Genomic DNA, 20,429 nt, shown 5'->3' on the forward strand with positions numbered 1-20,429 from the left:
TGAGCACGGTGGAGGAGAGGGGTGGCTTGCACAGGAGAGCACATCTGCTGCAGATGTTTGCAGAGGGGGACAGCTTGAGGGACTTCAGCAGAGTCGGCTTGTCTGCTGGAACCTCGTCTCTGTGGGTGGGGAGGGCAGCTGTTCTGCACTGGGGGGGCAAGGGAAGGACGCTCGGTCCTCCGGGCTTGTGGAGAGCAGCTAAGAGTTAACCCTGTTCCTGGCGGCCGTGCTCCCTTGTAAACATTGTTGTTGGCTTGCAGCCCACCCACCCCAAGCTTGCTGCTTCCAATTAAGCGGGTGGGTCTGTGTGCTCTCCATGGTGGGCGCATAGCCCTCCCTGCCTGCAGCCTGTCTGGAGCTGTGGCTCCCTGCTCAGCTTGGGGCCATGGGCTTCGTCCACCACCTCCTACTAGCTGTTCTGCTGCTGCTGGTTAGCTTCTCCCCCCTGCCTGGGGAGGGTCAGCAGGTCAAGGTCCTCTTCACCCCCACAATCTGCCACATGCACTGCAGCAACGGGCGCTGCATTAACCGATGCGAGCAGGGCAACGCTACCACTCTGTACAGCGGGGAGAGTGCCAGGGCAGCGGAAGGGGCGTCTGGATTCCGTGTCTGTGAGTACCAAGGGGGCAGGGGAGCTGACGGTCCCACTCATTGGTTTCGGGGTTGAGGTGATGGGCCCCTGGTAAGAGACCTACGCACACTGGTCAAGGGGGAGGGAAGGCAGGGGGCAAGGGGACGACCCATACCCTGTGCTGTGGGAAATGGAGGGCCCTGACGCCAGTCCGTTTTCGAGCACCCTGCTGCGCCCCCTCTTCCCTTTTGCTGCCTGGTCCAAATCAGGTGCCCTCTGGGGGTGTCTCGCCTTACTTTCAGCCCCAGCCACTGCTTGGCAGGTCCCTGGTTCTCTGTGCCACTCCCGTTTCCCAGGCAAGGTTCTGCCTGGGATCAGCAGCTAGCTGGCCCTCATCCCTTTGGTAGGCCCACCCTGGTTCCTTCCTTCTGGGGCCCCTACCTCTTCCAGCTGCTGCCCTGACTGCAGGGCTGTCTCTGGTTTCAAGTCCTCTGCACTGCAGCCCGAGCCAGGCTCTTGGGCGTGGCTTTGCCTGGTAGGCGCAGGAGGGGGTGGAGGGCGGAGGCAGGGCAGGGGCAGGCCATTCTCGCAACCCAGAAGCAGGTAGCTGCCTGCAGGGTGGGCTGGCCTTCCTCTTCTCCCAGGTGGCCGCAGGGGGGTCTCCCAGAACTATCTGGGTCATGGGCGGGTGGGGGAAATCGGGTAGAGGCACAGAACTGTCTGCTGGGCTGCCTCTTTTCCCTCCCCTGATTTCTGGGAGGGGCCCACCTGCCTGTGTCCCCATTTTCCCACGAGCTCTTTCCCCAATGGCTCAATCCTACACCCAGATCCTGCTGGAGCCTCTTTAGGGCCTGGTGCTGGGAAATGAAAGCATAAACAGGAGGCTGGCATTGTGCCACCACCAGATGGGACCAGCTGCCTTGGGCTGGGTGCCAGTCTGCCTTGGCTCCAGTCCTGCCAAAGTTGTGGAGGAGCAAGGGGGTGGCTGTGTTGGACCAAGAAAGGCCTCTGGGCCCCAAGTACTTGTCCGGCCCACCAATTGCCCCCAGCGAGCCTCAGTTCTCCCTAGAAAGGCAACGGCCTCTAGCTTGAGATCATGGGGGGGGGGTTGGGAGGGAGGGGGTTGCTTTCGGTCTCCTCCCTCCCAGTTGTTGTGCGGTTTGTTCCACTTGATGCTACCCAGCCCTGGTGTGGGTGGGAGCACAGCAGGGAGGGGTTTGGCCACTAGTCTAGGGTCACACACTCCTAATTGCTTGCTGCTGCAGCTGCTCCACACATGGGGGGTAGCCTTTGACATTCCCCCCGCCCCAGGTGGAGCAAATGCCTAGCTGAACTTGCTGCTCTGTTGCTGAAGAGACACCCCTTCCTGGCCCCTCAGCCTGCTGTTCCGGCCGGCCTCGAGCTCCTCCCACAGGGCTGTCCCTCCTCCGACCACCCTTTCCCTGGAAGGAGTCTGAGCTGGAGGGCTCCCTTCCCTGCCCAGGCAGCCCTAGAGGAAAGGATCTGCTGCTGCTTCTTTCCCTGTGGATCGCAGTGGATGAAGGGAGGTGGGAAAAGCCCCAAGGCCCTCAGCCCTGCGGCCTTCTGCCTTGCCATCCTGGCCAGGTCTCTCTGCTAAGCTCCTGCTAGAGAGCCATGCAAACGTCCTAAATCCAAGGGATAAAAACGTTTCTGTACTGAAAACAGTTGCTCACCCACCTGTCAGTCTCAGCAAAGGTGGTCTGGGGGACAAATGCCTTTCCAGAGCAGACAGGCTCAGAAGCCTCTTGTTCAGGGAAAGGGCAGCCAAAGGATGGGATCAGGAAAAGCCGCCTTCTCCCCCTCTTCACTTTACCTTTCTCTCCCTGGATAGGACAGCAGAGTCACAGGCAGAGTCGCAGAATAAGAAGAGAGTTGGAAGGGACCCTGGAGGTCTTCTAGTCCAGCCCCATCTGATCAAGCAGGAGGCCTGTCCAGCCTCTTCTTAAAAGCCTCCAGTGAGGGAGCCCTCACAACTCCTGGAGGGAAGCCCTTCCACTGGTTGACTGGTCTCCCTGTCAGTCAGTTCCTCCTGAGCTCCAGGTTGCTTCTCTCCTTGCATAGTTTCCACCCCTTGCTTCTTGTCCCGCCTTCAGGGGCTTTGGAGGATCGGGAGCCTCCCCGCTCTCCTTTGTGGCCTCTGCTTCCTCCCCTTCCTTCTCCTGTGCTCCTTCTCCTTGCGAAGAAAAGGCCCAGCCGTGGGTGTAACAGGGCCAGACAGGGAAGGTGCTTCATTGATCAGGGTGGGGGTGGAAAACAAAGGCAGGCTGCCTGGTGTTGTGTTGTCCTGTTCCAAGCCTGCGTGTCCACTGAGAAGCCAGTGAGCTGAGCTTGGGTCATCTGAATTTCCGCCTCTGATTCCACTCCATCTTCTGTCCTGCAGTCCTGTGTCCTCTCATCTGCCAAAATGGGGGAGTCTGCCTCAAGAAGGACAAGTGCCTCTGCCCCCACAACTGGACTGGCAAGTTCTGCCACATCCCGGCCTTTCCTTACCCCAGCCAGGGACAAGGCCCTGCTCATCCTGGAACTGAGGGGGAGCCGGAGAACAGACGGCAGCAGTCCGTGCACACCCTCCCAATCGCCAACCACCGCTACGAGCAAGATGGTAAGGAAGCCTGGAAGGGTGGGCAGGTGGGAATCGGACCGTGAAGGAACCACCAAGAGAGAGGAACGGCTGTGAAAGTTTGCTTGCATGCCAAAGTTTCAGGCGAGGACACCAAGGCAGGCCCATCCCCTGCCCGTGACTGTATGGAGCAAGGTGCATCAGTTAAGAGCTGGACCCCTCGGCTGAAGGGATAGAAAGATTTAGGAGAAGAAACAGGGTCCTCTCTCCGCCCCCCCCCTTCCCTGAGGACTGGCATGTCAGGGTCCCATTTACCCACCCCTCCTGGCCTTGAGAGAGGCTCTGAAGACATGGCCCTGCCCCTGGTCTGTGGGTCCAGCAAAGGTGGGGCTGTCTTACAAAGGCTGCATTGGGCCAAGATCAATCCTACATTCGGCTACTGGTGATGATTTCCCTCTTATGGACAGTTTTTCACTTATTTTTATTGGATTGTTTTTAACCTGTTGTGAGCTGACTGGAGTCTTTTAGATGAGACGAGATGGGCAGCCATATAAATCCAATAAACCATAATCCTGTTACAGCAGCAACTCCAGTGCTGGGCAGGAGAGGCAGGTCAAGCTCACCAAGGAACCTGGTAGACTGGGGGCAGCAGGAGCGGGGAGGGGGCAGCTGGCCCAGCGGGGCTTGCCCAGGGTGCAAGCCTTTCCTGGCGGCCAGGGGTGGGCAGCAGAGGGCTGGCGGGGTTTGGGCCCCCATCGGCGTCTCCTCCCCGCCAGGTGTGGCGTCGCTGGTGAACGTCCACGTGGAGCACCCGCCGGAAGCCTCGGTCACCATCCACCAGGTGGAGCGAGTCAGCGAGGTGTTGCTACCCAGTGGCCCCGACGCCTTCTCGCCCTCCCGCCAAGCCCTCTCCGGCGTGTTGGCCCAGAGCAGCCGCCGGGACCCCGAGGGCGGGTACGGCGAAACCTCCGGCTTCGGCTACTGCTTCCAGCAGCTGCGCGGCGAAGAGGTAGGCTGGGGCGGCTGTCGAACAAATCCTGTTCAGGCGACGGGCCGGCTCAAAAGCCGCTCCGGCACCTCCGACCCCCCGCCGAAGCCGGCAGGAAAAGCGGGGCTGAGTTCTGCCCGGGAGGCGCGGAGGCGACTGTAGATTCCCGCGGCCGTGCGAGGATTTTCGGCTGTTTCCGGAGCGGCAGCGACCGGGCGCCGGGCCGGGTCCAGCCTGCCTTAGTCCTTGGTCAGATGTCCGCGTCTTCCCTTGCGAAGCGCGTCGTTTTTCTCCTTCGCGCCCACAGCGGGAGGCAAGTAGCTTAGAGGTGCCGGGGTCTCGGCTCTTCCCTCCCAGCGAGGTAGGCGAGGGCTGCGGGCGGGAAGAGGCAGGCAAGAGAGGCTGCCCCAGGCGCCCCCACCCCATTTCAGGTTCTTTCTGCTGAATTCTCAGCCGATCTCCAGCGCACGCAGGCCTATTTTCATACTCCGCACAGAACCACGTGCGCAGTCAAGAGCGCAACTTTGCGCGATCGATTCCTTCTTGAGAGGGTGAAATTCCCCAGGACAGAAGCGAGCGCGCTGCTCAGGGTCCTATTGCGCAGCCGCCATCTCAGAGGGTGGCGGGGTGCAGTTTTGGCTCTCCACGGACTTGTTTGTGCGAACTCACGCCTTGCCTTCTCCTCGCTTGCCAGGAGCACGGAAGGTTAATAGGGTGTCGTTGGGTTGGTCAGGGGCATTCCCTAACTGGCCGCCTCCTCGCCCTTTCAGTGCAGTGCCCCCTTGCCTGGACTGCGCACGCGAGAGATCTGCTGCCGTGGCTCCGGTGTCGCCTGGGGTGTTCATGGCTGTCTGCCTTGTGCCGATGGTGACGCGGGTAAGATAGCTGAAAGCGGCGGTTCCCGCTGCCCCGGGGTACCCGATACCCAGCTGGTGTCCTCTGGCCCAATTCTTTCCACAGATCCTCATCTCTCCCCACGCCCCTCTGGCCGTGCCTGCTGCTTGCCTCCCTCCTTGGAAAGCCCCACGTTCCTCTTCCACATCCCCCAAGCAGCCCTGGTCTTTCATTCTCTGACGGGCAGTCTCTCCACAGGGGCTTCTGGGCCAGTTGGAAGGAATGCGCTGGGCTGCCCCAGAGGGTTCCTGCGGCTGAATCATTCCTGTGTGGGTGAGCCACCTGGGAAGGGTTGCTGGGCCGCCAGGGATGCAGGGAGCCTTGCGGAGAGCCTAGACCTGCAGGTGCTGGGTAGTCTGCCCAGCTGATCCCGCTGCCATCCTGACCGTCTCTCCCTCTGGCCAGATGTGGATGAATGCCAGGAGGGCAACTTCTGCCACAATGGGGAATGTACCAACACGCGGGGCAGCTTTGCCTGTGTCTGCCATGAGGGCTACATCCTTGACTCCTCTCGCAGCAGCTGCATCTGTGAGTCCAATCCCAGGGGAAGGCAGGGTGGGGTGGTATGGCTCCACCTGGACTTCCAGAAGGGCCTGGGAAGAGAACCTGCTGGTGGCCTGGGGTGGGGGGTGGGGGGGCAGAGGGGCTCTTTTCCCTTTTTGGCTCCCAAAGCAGGTGGACCAATGCTGCCCTCTCCTGGCCATCCAAGGTCACATGGGGGAAACCCAATATTGTGCCCGCCCCAAAGGGTGAAAGAGTGGAGTTGAAGTAGCATCTTGTTTAACGTTTGGTTCCCTTGAAGAGTTCATACAAAAGTGTGTAACAGAGGGAAGTAAAACCAGACTGCTGAGAAAGCGACACTTTCCACTTGCAGACCGTTGGCTTTGGGTGTGAAAAGCAGGGTGGCGCCAAATGTACAATCGGTCAGAAATTGTGTCCAGATATTAAGAAAGAAATCTTCAACTTCTTCTTCAAAATTGGACAAATTACGCAACAAACTGATTGAGCTGAAGGCAAATTTATCTAAGATACAGCAAAATTTTACATTGGGGAGTGGCCGAAGTAGCCAACCGCCCCTCCCCGCAGAGTATCCTAGCCCTGCTCCGGCTGGGCTTGCCTTGGGGGGGGGCTGCGGGGGGCACCCCCTGGATTACTGGCAAGCCAAAGCTTTCGGCCCTTCTCTTCCTCCCCAGCCCACCACGTGATCTCCGAGGTGAAAGCCCCCTGCTTCCGTGTGCTGCGGGATGGCCGGTGCTCCCTGCCCACCCTCCGGAACATCACCAAGCAGATCTGCTGCTGCAGCCGAGTGGGCAAGGCCTGGGGCTGGGGCTGCCAGCACTGCCCACCCTTTGGCTCTGGTGAGGCCCCTAGAGCCCTGCCACATGAGGCAGGAGTAAAGGCAAGTGGGCGGGATGGAGGGCGGCATGGGAGCTTTGCCCTCTGCTTGACGTGCCGCTGTTGCTCTCCTGCCAGAGGGATTCAAGGACATCTGTCCAGCTGGGCCCGGCTATCACTACTCGGCCTCAGACCTCCGTTTTGACACTCGCTTCCTTGGCCAGGACCCCCCCAGAGTGCCGGTGACCCGTCAGCATGGGAGGCAGGGGCCTCCCCCGCAGGTGCCTCGGACAACAGCCGCACCGTCTCTTGTGGGTATGTCTTCAGGGCAGGACTCTCACCTTGGCTCGGGTGTGCCTCCCAGGCAGCCCCTCCTCTCCCTTATGCCAGCTCTTTCTGGTTTGCAGCTCTCTGGAGCGTCCCTCCCACTACGCTGCTGGAGCGCTTTCCTTGGCCCCTGCCCACTCGCTCCCCTGGAACTGGGCCAGCTGCACCAAGTACAGAAGGTGGGGCTATGCCAGGTGGCAAGGGCTGGAGGGAAGGGGGGAAAGGCCAGGGCGCAGAAATGACCAGGCTCCCATGGCATGCTTCCCCAGAGGCTGGGCGAGGGGTGTGTGAGCGACACCCCCAGGTGTGCGGGCCAGGACGTTGCCTTCCTCGCCAGGGAGGCTACACTTGTGTGTGTGACCGTGGCTACTGGTTGAGCCCTCAAGGCACCCACTGCATTGGTGAGTTGGAGAAAAAAAACAACCCAAACTCAGTGGGGGGCAACCTTTGGGGTGGCAGGCAGGCCTCCCCAAAGATGGAGTTTCCGATGGCCAGGGGCAAGCCGGGTTTTGTGAAGCTGGTAGATTCTGGGCTGAGCCCAGCTTACGGGTATCCCCACCGCCCCCCAGCCGGGTAGGTGATCAGAGGAGCAGATCAAGGGCTCCACTGAGCCATTCTTGCCCTCCAACCTTCCCGCCAGCTGTACTCCCTTCTCCCACTCTGCAGATGTGGATGAATGCCGCAGCAGTCCGCGCCCCTGTGCCAACGGGCAATGCCAGAACTCCCCGGGTAGTTTCAGCTGCAGGTGCCACATGGGCTTTCAAGCTGACCCCTCCGGAGTGGAGTGCCACGGTAGGGGCTCCAGAGGCTTTGGCCCTCAGGGGAATTGCCCTTCCCTCCATGCACCCGTGTCTCCCATTGTCCGGTTTCCCTTCCAGACGTTGATGAATGTGCCCTCGTGCCCCAGCCCTGTGCGGGTGGGCATTGCCTCAACACCCTGGGCTCCTTCCGCTGCTCCTGTCCCAGTGGCTATCAGCCCAATCCCTCCGGCACTGAATGTCGAGGTAATGGGCGTGGGGCCTTGGTGGGGGCAGTAAGCTGGCTGGCCAGCAGCCCCAGCTCCTCTCCTCGGCCTACTGGTACACAGGGGGGTGGGACTTGAAACATGGTTCTCATTCAGAGAAACCTGGGGGCTGTTTTGCTGTTATGGCTGCCCTTCTCTTGTTCTCTGGCTGCACATGTCAATGGGTATCCCCAAGCCTGCCTGCCCCTCAAACACGCTGACTCTGTGCCTGCTCCTGTGGGTACAGCCAGTGCCAAGGTGAGAGCAGGGCCCCCACGTTCACACCTCCTTTGCTGATAGGGTGATAGGGTTTAAAGCCCTTCCAAATGTGCATCTCACTTCCCACAAACAGTTGGGCCCCATTGGCCAGAGTCTCCTCTTCTGGTGGGGGTGGGGGGGCTGAGTGCGTGAACGAGGCAGGGAGGAGCCTGGGACACACAGTCACCGTGTGATTTTCCAGATGCGGATGAGTGCCAAGGCCGCCCCTCCCTCTGCCAACCTGGCCACTGTGAAAATGTGCCAGGCGGATATCGCTGCAGCTGCCCCATTGGTTACCAGCCGAACCCGCTGGGGACTCTGTGTGCAGGTCAGGGGGCTGGGGAGAAACTGCCCCTGTGGGTTGGTCTGTTGCCCCATTTGTGCTTTGGGGGATGGCAGCAGCCTGTTCACCCAAACCTCCTGGGTGACCCCCTTCGGCAGGCTTTGTTCAGAGACATCCAGAGTGGAGAGACGAGCGTGGGTCCAGAGGGGCCCTCTGGGATGCAACCTCTTTCTTTGTACCCCACAGATGTTGACGAATGCCTGCAAAGCCCTCCACCCTGTGGCTCTGGACGCTGTGAGAATGTGCCCGGTGGATACCGCTGCCTCTGCCCTGCTGGCTTCCGGGCCAGCCTGACGGAGAACCAATGCCTGGGTGCGCAAGGGGAGGAGTCGGGGGGAGGTGTGGGGGCAGCACAGGGACACCGCTGATGGGCATATTCCTTCCACAGATATTGATGAGTGTGCAGCAGCAGGATTGCCTTGCGGTCCTCAGGGGCTCTGCCTCAACACAGAGGGCTCTTTCCGCTGCCAGTGTGCCCGAGGGTATCGGACGGAGGGCGTGGGGGGTACTTCCTGTGTGGGTGAGTGCCACACATCAGATGAACATACCAGCCAGGGCTGAGTCGGAGGCTGCGGTCTTCCTGTAGACCCACATTGAGCTTCTTTCCAAGCTCTGGGTCCCTCCAGGCATAGACTGGCAGCACTGGCAAGAACAGTGCCCACTCGTCTTTCCCCACTGCTAGACGTCAACGAATGCCTGGAGGGTGACTTCTGCTTCCCACGGGGTGAGTGCCTCAACACTGAAGGCTCCTACACCTGTCTCTGCGCTCAGGGCTTCACTGCAGCCCCCGACAGGGCCTCCTGTGAGGGTAAGTGCCCTGCAGTCTCATCTGGGGGGTACTGAGTGCATGCCAAGGAGGGGATGAGATCCAGAACCGCTGCGGGGTTCATGCCCTGCTGACCTCTCCTTTGGCCTTTGCAGACATTGATGAATGCCTCAGTGCTACAGTCTGTACTGGAGGGCATTGTGCCAACACCGAAGGCTCGTTTGATTGTTATTGCCCCCCTGGCACCCGCAGCACACCCAGCAAAGCTTCCTGTGAGGGTGAGTGGCAGTTTTCAGCAGTTAGTCTCGGGGGTTGTGGGATGGGGGGGGGGGCACCATTACTTTCAGCCTGCCAAGGTTGAGAGAGGAGAAAGTCAGAGCCTTGGTTGAAGCTGTGAGATGGGAGACCCTGGAGTCTCTGGCCGCTGGCACAGGATTAGCCACCATAAGCACAAGCTCCAAGTCCACGCGGTAGGGTCTTCCCTCTTGACAGCACTAGTGGGACCCGCAAACCAAGAGTCTCTCTGCCTCCCGCCACCCCCACCCCCGCACCCCCTGGTGGTGCCTCTCTCAGAAGGGCCTGCTGCCAGGGCCCCTGCAGAGTGTCGTTTCATCCATTAGCCCTCTGGCAGGGGACCCCAAAGGCTCATCCTGGGATGCTCCACCACAGTTGATTAGGCCCTTGGATGCCGACGGCAGGGTTTGATCCCTGGAATTCTGAGCCCCTCCCCGGGGACAAGCGGCTCCTACTGAGCCTCCCTCTTCGTACATCCCACAGACATCGATGAATGCCAGGAGTATGGGGCAGCCCTCTGTGGAACACAGCGCTGTGAAAACTCAGCTGGCTCATACCGCTGTGTCGTGGCTTGCCAGATCGGCTATCGAACCAGTGCCACAGGAGACTGTGTCGGTGAGTTGTGCCAGGCCTGGTGGGCTTTCCGTGTCTCCTTCCCGGCATTGGTTGCACAGCGTCTGCATGGGAGCCTTCTCCAACAAGACCCACCCTCTGCCTGGGCCGGTTCAGCTTCCTGCTTGTTAGCCTTGCACCTGTTCCAACCGCCGACTCCCCCTTCAGATATCGATGAATGCCAGGACCCCAGAGCGTGTGGAGAGAAGCGATGTGAGAACACACTGGGCTCCTATCACTGTGTGGCCACCTGCCAGATGGGCTACCGAGCTGCTGCTGCTGGGGACTGCATAGGTGAGGACATCCATGGGGTTTGGACTGTGGGCAGGAGGAGCCTCACAGCGGTGACCTCTGCAACTGAGTGACTTGCCAAAGGATCACAGTTCTTCTGAGTGGGTATACGTGACCCTTGCAGATGTGGACGAGTGTCAGAACAGTTCCACGTGTGGTGCCCATGCCATCTGCCACAACTTGCTCGGCTCCTTCCAATGTATCTGCGACCAGGGCTATGAAAGTGCCAGGGATGGGCGGCATTGCTTAGGTATGTGGCTGGCAGCAGGGCAGGGGATGGAGGCCCAGGGACCGACCAAACGGAGAAGGCGAGGAGGAAGGGAGGGGGAGACCTGGATCCCAGTGGCACCTTTTTTCCATCCGTTCCTCACAGATGTGAATGAGTGTGAGACACTGCAGGGGGTGTGTGGAACAGCACCGTGTGAGAACGTGGAAGGCTCTTTCCTGTGCATCTGCCCCCAAACTGGGGAAGAGTTTGACCCCATGACTGGCCGCTGCATTGCTTTGCCCAGTGCTGGTGAGAGCTGGGGGGAGGCTTGGAGACCGGGGAGGGGCCTAAGGGACGGAAGGAAGGTAAGCTTCAAAGGTCCAAAGAGGGAAGCCCCCCCAGAGGTGGGTCAGCATAGAATACTTGCCACTGGCCCAGCCTCCCACCCACAGAGCAGAGGGGCAGCCTTCCCAGTGGGTGGCCCTTGGAGGGAGACCGCTCCGAACCGGTTCCCGAAAGATTTGGGGTGGTTTTCAAGGTCACACAAGAACAACACAACAAATAGAAAACTGTCAGGCACGTAACTAATTAAGGTGAGCCACGATGGCAGCCCCCAAAGGTCTTGTGGAATGATATGGGAAGGAGGGCTGAGGACACCCCTTATTGCTGGGAAGACGCCCCCCCCACCTCTGATCAAAATGGGTCAGCCAAGGCCAGGCGGGGGGCTGGGGGGGGGGACACGGACTTGCAGATACCTGGTTACCTTCAGGGCTTTAAAGGTGAACTGGAGCCTCCAGCAGCCAGCAGAGCAACTGCAGGAGAGGGACAATGTTGCCAGGCAGGTTGCCAGCTGCATTTCGGACCACCCAGTCTGGTGGAGGGGAGGGTACACTCTGGGAGGAACTCTCTGAATGAACTGGGGAGGGGGTCCCATCCACCTTCTCCGTCCTGCAGCTCGTCCCCCAGCCCTCCCCAGGCACCCAGATGCGGCACAGTTGGAGAACGGTGACGGTCTGCGACGCGAGTGCTACTATGACCCAAACGCCGCCCAAGCGTGTGAAAGCGTCCTGGCCAGGAATGCCACCCGCCAGGAGTGCTGCTGCAGTCTTGGCCACGGGTGGGGCCTCGACTGCCACATCCAGGCCTGCCCCTCCTTGGGGACAGGTAAGGCTGGGAGGGTCAACCCGGGGGGCAAGGGAAGGAACCGTGGGTTGGAATAGCTCCAGGCACAGAATCTTGCACCTGCTCCTCCCCCCCACTATCAAAAGCTTATTATTTTGTGGCTTTTAAATAATGACAGAGAATTGGGAAAAACACACATAAAATTACATGCTTTGTCAAAGCAAATGCATACGAAATGTTTTTAAGTGAAAAATACAACAAAAGGAAAAAGCATATCATTTTAGCCGAAAATAGTTACAGCTCTAGAGGCTGGTAGGTGGCACTGGGGTCTTCGATCCTTTGGGTGAAAGGATCCCCTGTCGTCATGGGAACAAGGGGGAGGGGCTTGAGGGTTTTCCCAAAGTTAATTTTGCGGAGTGAGCTTTAGGCTCGCTTGCCTGACTGTTCTTAGCCCAAGCACCTGTGTTGGTCTGGGGTGTGGGGGGCAGGGAATGCAGAGGGGAGAAATGATGTTGCAAGCAGCCTTCCGGTCCAGCTTTGCTCCCGACTTCTAGGAATCCAAAAGGAACAGGGAGGGAGAGAGCTGTGCTCCAAATGGGAACCGAAGCGGGGCAGGGGTAGGGGGCTGGGCTGGCATTTGGGGCACCAGGAGGGCTGCAGGTGGTCTTGAGAATTGGCCGGTCAGAAGCCCCCTCTGCCTCTGGCAGACACGAGCAGGTTCCCTTTGTGGGTGTTCCTGGCCTCGGTCATCTTCCGTCTCCTCTGAAGGGTCCTGTAAAGGCTGTTGGATGCCCCCCCCCCCGACTGAGTCCGGGAGGAGGGCTGGGGGCCTTGGGGCAGCTGCTGACAGGCGGCCTGTTTCCCTGCAGCCGAGTTCCAGGCTCTGTGTCCTCACGGCAGGGGCTACACTGCTGTCCTCGTCAGAAACGTCCCAGCAGTTACAGGTGCGCACTTGGAGGGCTCTGGATGCGGCCAGCTTAAATGGGACGGGGTCCCACATGGAAGAGAGTGGGTTAGAAGTCTTCACTTTTTCCCTTTATGCCCAACTCGGTGTTCCTACACAGATGTGGATGAGTGTACCCTCTTCGGCTCCCAGGTGTGCAAGGGCGGGGTCTGTTTGAACAAGATCCCTGGCTACTCCTGCTACTGCCCCAATGGCTACTATTACGAGACGCAGCACCTGGAGTGCATCGGTGAGCACTGCTCCCTCCCTGCTTCTGAGGTGCTCATGGCCCGAGAGTGACCAATGCCCCTGTTGCCCCAGATAACGACGAGTGTCTGGATGAAGAAGCCGAGCCCTGCGTGGGGGGCCACTGCATCAACACCATCGGCTCCTATTACTGTTCTTGCGCAGCTCCCCTGGTGCTGGACCCCTCCCAGCGCCGATGCGTGACCAATGAGAGCCACGGCCTGGGTTCGTATTCCCCCCTTCAGGCCCAGCCTCGCGGGGGGCATCGGGAGGAGCCTTGGTTCTTTGGGAGTCGTCCTGGCAATCCCTCCTCCCCTCCAGATGAGGACCTGGCCGTCTGCTGGCAGGAGGTGGGCCCGGACCTGGTGTGCGCCGACCCCGCCTGGACCGGCGGGTGACTTACATGGAGTGCTGCTGCCTCTATGGGGAGGCCTGGAGCATGAACTGCGCTCTGTGTCCAGCCCGGGACTCAGGTAGGTGCCCTCCTCTTCCCCCAGGAGCCGAGGGTGGAGCAGAGGAGCGGGCCCCGTGCTCCCCCGCCTTTGCAGGCTCATGAACAGGGAAGAGGAAAGGAGCAGCAGGTGCTGGGAAGAACTGCAGCCACCTTTCCTTTTCCCAGACGTCTGTTTTCATTTATTGATTAAACTTTTATGCCACCCGTCCTCATGGCAAGGAGCTGGAGGCCATCTTGACCGTGGGTGGAAAGTCCTTATTTGACACAATAAGGTTTCCAGGTGCCCCCTCAGGCCCCGTGGTGTGTGCTGAGGATGCAGCTCTTCCAGGCCCGGGTGGGCGAGAATGTTGCCTTCTTCCTGAGCACCTCCACCTGGCCACCGGGGGGGTCTTGCTGCCCTTTCCCTAGCTTTGTGACCCTCAGTAGCAAGGAGAGGCTGTGGGGAGTCTCTGTGGGGCACGCTTCAGGGCCTTTCCTCCTTTGTTCAACAGCACCGTACTGCTGGGGGGCTTCTGGAGACCATCTACCCCTGCATTTAGACTGCTTTGGCCCTAACCCGCCCCCACCCCTTTGCTTTCCCCAGATGACTTTGAGGCCCTGTGTAATGTCCTCCAGCGTCCCACTTATGGGTTGGGGAGGCCAGGCAGCCTGGGGGCACCCTTCGAATATGGCGGAGGAGAGTTTCTTCCCTATGGCCCTGAGGTCTACGAACCCCCTGGCACGGCCTGCCCCTCTGGCTCCCAGCTATGACGCTCTCCCTCACGAGTCGCTCTATGGGCCATCCCCCTACGAGGCCGCTGGCCTGGATGACACAACCTATGGCGAAGCGCAGCTAGAGACCCCAGCTGAGGACCCTCGGGATGGATACCAGCCTCACAGCCCCCCTGACTCAGACTGGCACTACCTGTCCCGTGGCCGTGGGCACTCCTATCCTGAGCGGCCCAGTCGCGCCAGCGAAGACTACCGTGAGTAGGTGACAAAGGGGGAGGGGGGAGCTACCTGCAGGTGGTCCTGGGCTGGAAGGAAAGGGGGCCTCTGGCAGGGGAAGCTGGAAGGAGGGGGCGGCTCAGGCCATGCCAGTGCAAAAGGGAAGCCTGCTGGCATCTCTTGGTCTATCACCAGCAGGCCGTTTTGGAGGCACCAGAGGGCTTCCAGCCGAGGAGTGCGGGATCCTGAGTGGCTGTGAGAACGGCCGGTGTATCCAGGTTGCCGACGGGTTCACTTGCTTCTGCAACGAGGGCTACCGCCTTGACCCGACCCACATGGCCTGCCGTGGTGAGGGCCCCCCTTTTCTTGCCACCTCAGCTGGCGGGCTGAGCCCGGCTCTCCTGGCCAACGGGAGGCCTGACATGATCTCTCTCCTTCTGCAGATATTGACGAATGCAGGGAGGTGGACAGGCTGTGCTCTGGCGGCCGCTGCCTCAACCTGGAAGGCTCCTACCGTTGCCTGTGCCCTCCTGGCACCGCTCCCGCAGGGCGGCTCCCCCGATGCCTCCACATCCCCCGCAGCTGAGCCTGAGCTGGGGCGGGTGGGGAATATTTATTACTTTTCCAGGTGGGAACGGAGAAAGGGCCCTTTGCCCGCCCCACCCCCCTCAGCCTGCAACCTTTGGAGGAGCTGGGGAGGGGGCTAGTGCTCAGGAGAGCGGGGGCTCTTCTACTCCTTGTTAGGGCCATGGGGCAAGGGGAGGGTGGCTAAAAAATTCCAAAATAAGATTGGATCCCTCTTGTCCTAGGAAGGCTGAGCCCATCTGGCTGCCTCCTTGCCCTGTCCCAGGGAGGGGATGTTGCCTCCGATTGGAAACATTTCCTCTCCCCCACCCACCCCGTTGTCCATGTGTGCACGGGAAGGCATGCCCCCCCCCGCACCCTTTCCTCATCTGCTGAAGACTCACAGCGGAGTTACCCTGCAGGGCACTGGCAGGAGCACTGGGGCCAGTCCTTCCCTGGGCCCACGGGGCTTTCGCAGAGGGGATGGGAATAGGGCCAAGTCCCAGTGAATGCCTGCTAACAGGATTCCAGCCCTACCCTCGGGACCAAGGGCAGCACGGAAGCCCACAGCCCCAAACATTTCCCAGGTCCTTTTGCCTGTCATGAGGAGAGGGGCCCCACAGCTCACCACCTCTGCTCCCCCAGCTCCACCTCCCTTGTTGCTCGAACAGACGCTTAAACCCTCTCGCGCATCCAAAGATGCCCACAACCCAGGTAGGGGCTGTCAGCCTTTTTGGCAGCATGCCAGCTGGGGCCACAGTCACTTTTTCACTGCTGTTACTGGACCAATAAATATTTTCTATAAGAGGAGTTGACAGATTTGGCTTCTCTAAGGAGAAGAGACCAGCAAGGAGTTCCTCCAGTCCCCCCTCCCTCTGGGGCACAGGTGTTTGGTGGGGACAGGAAGAGTTGGCTGGATTAACTGGTGGGTGGGTGGGGGTGGAAATAGCAACACAGGCCAAGCAGCCTCCAGGGTGGCTCTGGGGTCTCACCAGCCAGAAGGGGAAAGGGTTTCTGCAGTCAAGTGCTCAGAAATAACCACACAGAGCGAACCCCACCAGTTTGTCTTCTCTGGCGTGAAGTGTCAGTAGCAAAATGTTTTGAGAAATGGACCCTGGTTGGGGCCCTTCCCTTCCACTTTCCATTTGAGGCTTTGGTGTCTCAAGCGCACAGCCCCCCCACTTCCGCCTCGGCAGCTCAAGCCACAGCTGGAAGCAAAGGATACTGGGCCACATTGCACTGACTACAGTGATAGAAGGAGGAGTCACTGCGGAGGGATGAAGGGCCTAGGAGCTCCAGCCTTTTAGCTGAGCTTCTTAAATATCCCCCCTCCCAGCTGATCCAAAGGCAGAGCCAGAAGCCTCTCCAAGCTCTCCTCTCCTGGCCAGAGCGGAGCTCTATTCCCTCCCCTGCCCTCCACAGGAGTGGACCGTCCAGCAGCCTCATTTCCTTGGTCAGGAAGGACAGAGGAGAGCAGCCAGTCTTCCTTGTGGGTTAGCCCCGACTCTCACCCTGCTGCTCCTTGCTACGATGTGTTAATGGAGGAATAATGGGATGGGCCTCCTGGCCTGGGGTGTGCAGGCAATTGTTCCCTCTGCCCTGGCTCAGAGGGACAGCTGGGCTCCCCCAGGATACTCTGATGCTCTTCGGGAGGCTGCTCCGGGGGCAGGAAGACCAGCTCGGAGAGGCCATGCAGGTCTGCCAGCTTGTGGAAGGTCTGGAGAATCAGCAGCATGGCCATCAGCCCCAGAAGCAGGTAAACTGGAAGGAGAGGGGGGAGGGTGAGCCAGGAACAGATCTGGAAGATAGGCAGGCTCTTCCCTCCTCCTTGCCCACCTGGGAATCACGGGTTGCCCATGTGAAGTGGCGGGATTGGGGTGCCCAGCACCAACCTGCCATCAAAACTCTGGTTCAACCTTCCACCTGGATGCTCTCTGGGTGGGATGGCCTTTCCATTTGTTCCTGGGGCAGAGCACTACTGACCTGTGATAGAGACCTTGTAGAGGGGGCGAAGGTGTTGCCCAGGCTGCTCCCCAGGGACGTAGTCCCCCAGGCCGATGGTGCAGAGGGAGATGAAGCAGAAGTAGAAAGCGTCCAAGAAGCTCCAGGACTCTTCCAGAGAACTGAAGATGGCAGCAGGCACTAAGAAGAAGGCTGCCAACACCAGGCCCATCAGCACAAACAGGTGCCCCCACGACAGGATGCGGCGGTCAGAGCCCCAGCGGAGGGCCAGGTATTCCAGGGGCCCAGAGGTGAAGGTGCCCACAAGGCGCTGCACGGTAGCTGTCAGCACCAGCATGGTGAAGGGGACGCCCACCACAGCGTAGAGGATGCAGAAGGCTTTGCCGGCGTCCGAGAGGGGCGTAGTGTAACCGTAGCCTGGGAGGAGGGAAGGGTGAGCATCAGGGGCAGCGGTACCTGTGCTGAGGCTCCGCCCTGAGCAGCACCTGGGTTCAGGGGCAGAGACAGGGGTGTCTGTCCCTCCACTGACCAGACCAGCAAACAGACTAAGCCACCTCTGCCCACGGGAGGACTATTCGTGCCTTTGCAGCATGAGCTGCTGTGGGGCCCAATTCTTATTTGGATAGCAGCCTCACACAGCTCATGGGACAGAAGGGGAAAAAAGGGTGGGAGGCAGGTAGACCTCTGCCCTTCTGAAGGGAAGTGGAACATTCATGGAGCAGCTGGATGGTTCATGACAGGTGGGGTGGGGCTTGGCGAGAGTCCGCTTTAGTCTTTAGTCTGAGAGTTCAGGCTGGAAGCATTAATAGGTTGGCCGTTGCTGGGACTTCCAATGGTTTTCATTGCTGAAAGGAAAAAAATGTCAATCCTGTATATTGGGCACAGCGGGCTACCCAGAAGTGACACGGGGCAAAGGCAGGTGGCAGGTGCCAGTGCCCCAGGACTGGTGACACAGCAGAGGGTGGGGAATTCTGGCTCCTGGGCAGCACCCCTTTCACATGGAACACTGCCTGTGTTGTCTTGGGGGCTTCTGGGTTAAGACAGGAGGGACAGCAACTGCACACCAACTGGGGATGCCACACTATGCTGGAAAAACTAGCCAGCTTGCTTGTTGCTCAATTCCAGGGGGCCAAATGGATGGGCTACCCATACCCTGTGTGGCAAGAGGACACGAATGATCAAGGCTAGGGCCCTTTTTCAAAGCTGGCACTTCTGCCCCTAAGCCAAGTGTAGCTGACAGAGCCCAGCACTTGCCCATTGCCGCCTTTCATCTTTTCTTTCTCCAGAAAGAAATGGAGGGGGGTAAATTAACTGTTGTTTCTTCTTTTGCCGTTTTTATGAGTGTTGTAACCACAACAGTTATCTTCGGAGTCATTCTACATGACAATGGTGCAATATTCATGTAACTATTGCTAATAAAATTGTGCTGTTAGGTTAAAAAGAATGGAACATGAAATTTTAAAACTTGCCATTGGCACCAAAAGCACAGAAATTGCCTCTCACCTCTGATGGAGCCCCACTGAGAAGGGCACCAGGTTTGCCACCTGTTTTGCAGGGCTCCTGCCAGGAGTAAGGGAGGATCCGCGGAGGCCAGCCCAGTAGCCGCCCGAGGCTCCCTCGGAAAAGGCGGGTTCCACCAGAAGAGCCAGCTGCCACCGGGCAAGGTACAAAGCGGAGCCGGTGGATTGCTACCAGTTCACGCAGCCAAACAAGCCTGAACACCCGAGCCGGGAGACGCAGCTCCGGCTAAGCCTGGCAGTTCCGTCCACACCCTTCGGGTCAGAACGGGCTGCAGGGACCGTATGTGACCACCCGCACCAGCAGAGAACCGCCCCAGGCAAAGCCAGCGACTGTATTAAGGCCCCTTCTCAGCGCACTGTTTCGACCCTCGGCAGCCCTGAGCGAGCAGCAGGCGAAGACCAGGAAGCGGCCGCGGCTGCTCACCTGCGCCAGCAGTTCTCCGTCAAGATCGCGTTTCGGAGGGTAGAGACACGGCGCCACGTTCAAGCGTGAAAAAGAGGCTGTGTCCGAGAGTTGGGCGTGGAGGGTGGGTCTCGGCCTGGACCCCGGAAGCGCGCTCCTCCCGGCGCCGCCACCTTACAAGGCGCACGGTTGCGGGGATCCCGCCAGACCCTTCCCCCTCCCCCCTACCGCGCCCGGAATGGCTGGCGGAAAGTGGAGGAGAACAGGGCCGCCTGTCCCGAAGAAGCGAGGCCGGCCTCGACTCACCCACGGTGGTGATCAAAGTGCTGGCGAAGAAGAAGGCTGAGGCGAAATCCCAGTTGGACGTGGCAGCCGAGCCGTTGTGCAGGAGGGCTGCGGAGTGGCGGTCGGCGCTCAAGACTGCGCCCAGGAAACGCTCCAGCCTGGCCTCGGACAGGCAGGGGCTGCTGCGCAGGAAGTCGCTCTTAAGCTCCTGCAGCTCGGCTCGCAGCCGGCTCTCGTAGGGTCGCTCGACGGCTGAAATGATCAGCGCTCCGAGCAGCAGGTAGCCCGCGTAGGCCAGCGCGAAGGCCGCCAACACGGCGCCGCGCCTCATGGCTCTCCCGGCGGAGCGCAGAGCCACTCGCGGCAAATAGAAGCGGAAGAAGAAGGAGACGCTTGCAGAAGCCAAGCCGGTGTCCGCCCCGGCGACTCCGCTGACCAGCCTCTTGGGCGGCGGCCAGGCTCCTCCCGTCAGGCGGAGCCGGGACAGCCAAGAGTTGCACCTGGCAGGCGGGGTCCTTTCGCCCAGTTCAGTCCCAGTTCCACCAACTCCGACGGTCAGGTGCTCAGCATCGGGTACATGTTCAGAAGCCCCTGGCTCCTCGCCCTGGCGTAGACCAAGAAATTAAGGCCAATCCTTGGCCTTTCCAACTGGAGTGGAAGCTCACCCCAGGAGGGTCAGATTTTGGAGGAAGCAAGGGTAGTGGGCACCAGGTAGGACTTCTGGCCAAGGCCTTGTGCTTTGCTGCTCCCCTGCTGTCCTGTCCTGTCCTGTCTTGGCCTTGGTCCTTGCCACCTCCCAGAATGGAGGGAGGGATCAAGAGAGCAGGAAAAAGAGCTCGTTAGCCCCCTCAGGAGGTCTAGAGGAGGGAGGACTGTGGGTGTGCTCTCGGCAGGAAGCAAGTTGTGTGAAAACAGGAATTGGGCGACTGGTGGGAGGTTTGCTAGCAAGGAAGCCTGAGGGAACAAGGACCGGGAAGAGCCACCAGGCAGAGAGAAAGGGTCCCCTGCAACAGCAGCGTGAATGGGGAGCAGGAGAATTAGAATTCTAATTCTCTGTCAGCCAAGTGTGATTGAACACACCAGGAATTTGTCTCCAGTGCATAAGCTGTCAGTGTATATACAAGCAAAAAGTGAAGCAAATCCCTCAACATTTTTTATTTTCCAACATTCACTCTCATCTTTTATGTGGGTGTATCCAGAGTGTTCACATGTCAGCGTGTACATGAACAGCCCATGAGGGCCCGAGTGCTTGTTCCACAAGGACTGGTTCCCCAATTCCACCAGACCCAGGGAAAGGGAGCCAGGCTATGGCTCTCTGGGCCTCTATGCCTCTATGCTGCTTAGAGACTCCCAGCATGACCCCCAGAAGCCACCAAGCCACCTGAAAGTGGAATCCTCCTCCTGAAACCTATGGGGGGGGCTGGAGGGCTGATGCCATGGGCTCCCCATCAGCAAGGGCTTCTTGCAGAAAGCAAAGCAAGGCTCCATCTAGCAAGAGGAATCTGAAGGAACAGCAGCCCAGCCATGAAAGG

General features: G+C 59.7%; 2 protein-coding genes across 2 annotated transcripts; one reads left to right on the forward strand and one right to left on the reverse strand.

Moving 5' to 3' along the window:
* Positions 1 to 131: 131 nt before the first annotated feature.
* LTBP4 (latent transforming growth factor beta binding protein 4) lies at positions 132 to 15,537 on the forward strand. Its single transcript, XM_026687737.2, is given in 31 exon segments — positions 132 to 611; positions 2,973 to 3,194; positions 3,929 to 4,161; positions 4,911 to 5,016; positions 5,233 to 5,307; positions 5,440 to 5,562; positions 6,228 to 6,392; positions 6,508 to 6,684; positions 6,777 to 6,875; positions 6,966 to 7,097; positions 7,363 to 7,488; positions 7,575 to 7,700; positions 8,160 to 8,285; positions 8,487 to 8,612; positions 8,689 to 8,820; positions 8,983 to 9,108; positions 9,222 to 9,344; positions 9,844 to 9,975; positions 10,141 to 10,266; positions 10,388 to 10,513; positions 10,637 to 10,780; positions 11,426 to 11,635; positions 12,463 to 12,537; positions 12,658 to 12,786; positions 12,858 to 13,007; positions 13,104 to 13,151; positions 13,154 to 13,255; positions 13,820 to 13,953; positions 13,955 to 14,201; positions 14,362 to 14,511; positions 14,607 to 15,537. Coding segments are annotated over 31 exon segments (4,359 nt in total). The 5' UTR covers positions 132 to 385; the 3' UTR covers positions 14,750 to 15,537.
* Positions 11,805 to 19,721, reverse strand: KCNK6 (potassium two pore domain channel subfamily K member 6). Its single transcript, XM_026687740.2, has 3 exons — positions 18,919 to 19,721; positions 16,711 to 17,106; positions 11,805 to 16,488 (listed from the first exon to the last, which is right to left on the reverse strand). The coding sequence occupies exons 1-3, from the start codon at positions 19,226 to 19,228 to the stop codon at positions 16,253 to 16,255; spliced, it is 942 nt and encodes a 313-aa protein (XP_026543525.1). The 5' UTR covers positions 19,229 to 19,721; the 3' UTR covers positions 11,805 to 16,252.
* Between the last annotated feature and the right edge of the window lie 708 nt (positions 19,722 to 20,429).

This window comes from Notechis scutatus, chromosome 8 (assembly GCF_049901735.1).
Source record: "Notechis scutatus isolate UNSWTSFEM ecotype Mainland chromosome 8, rNotScu1.2, whole genome shotgun sequence".
NCBI classification, from domain to species: Eukaryota; Metazoa; Chordata; class Lepidosauria; order Squamata; family Elapidae; genus Notechis; species Notechis scutatus.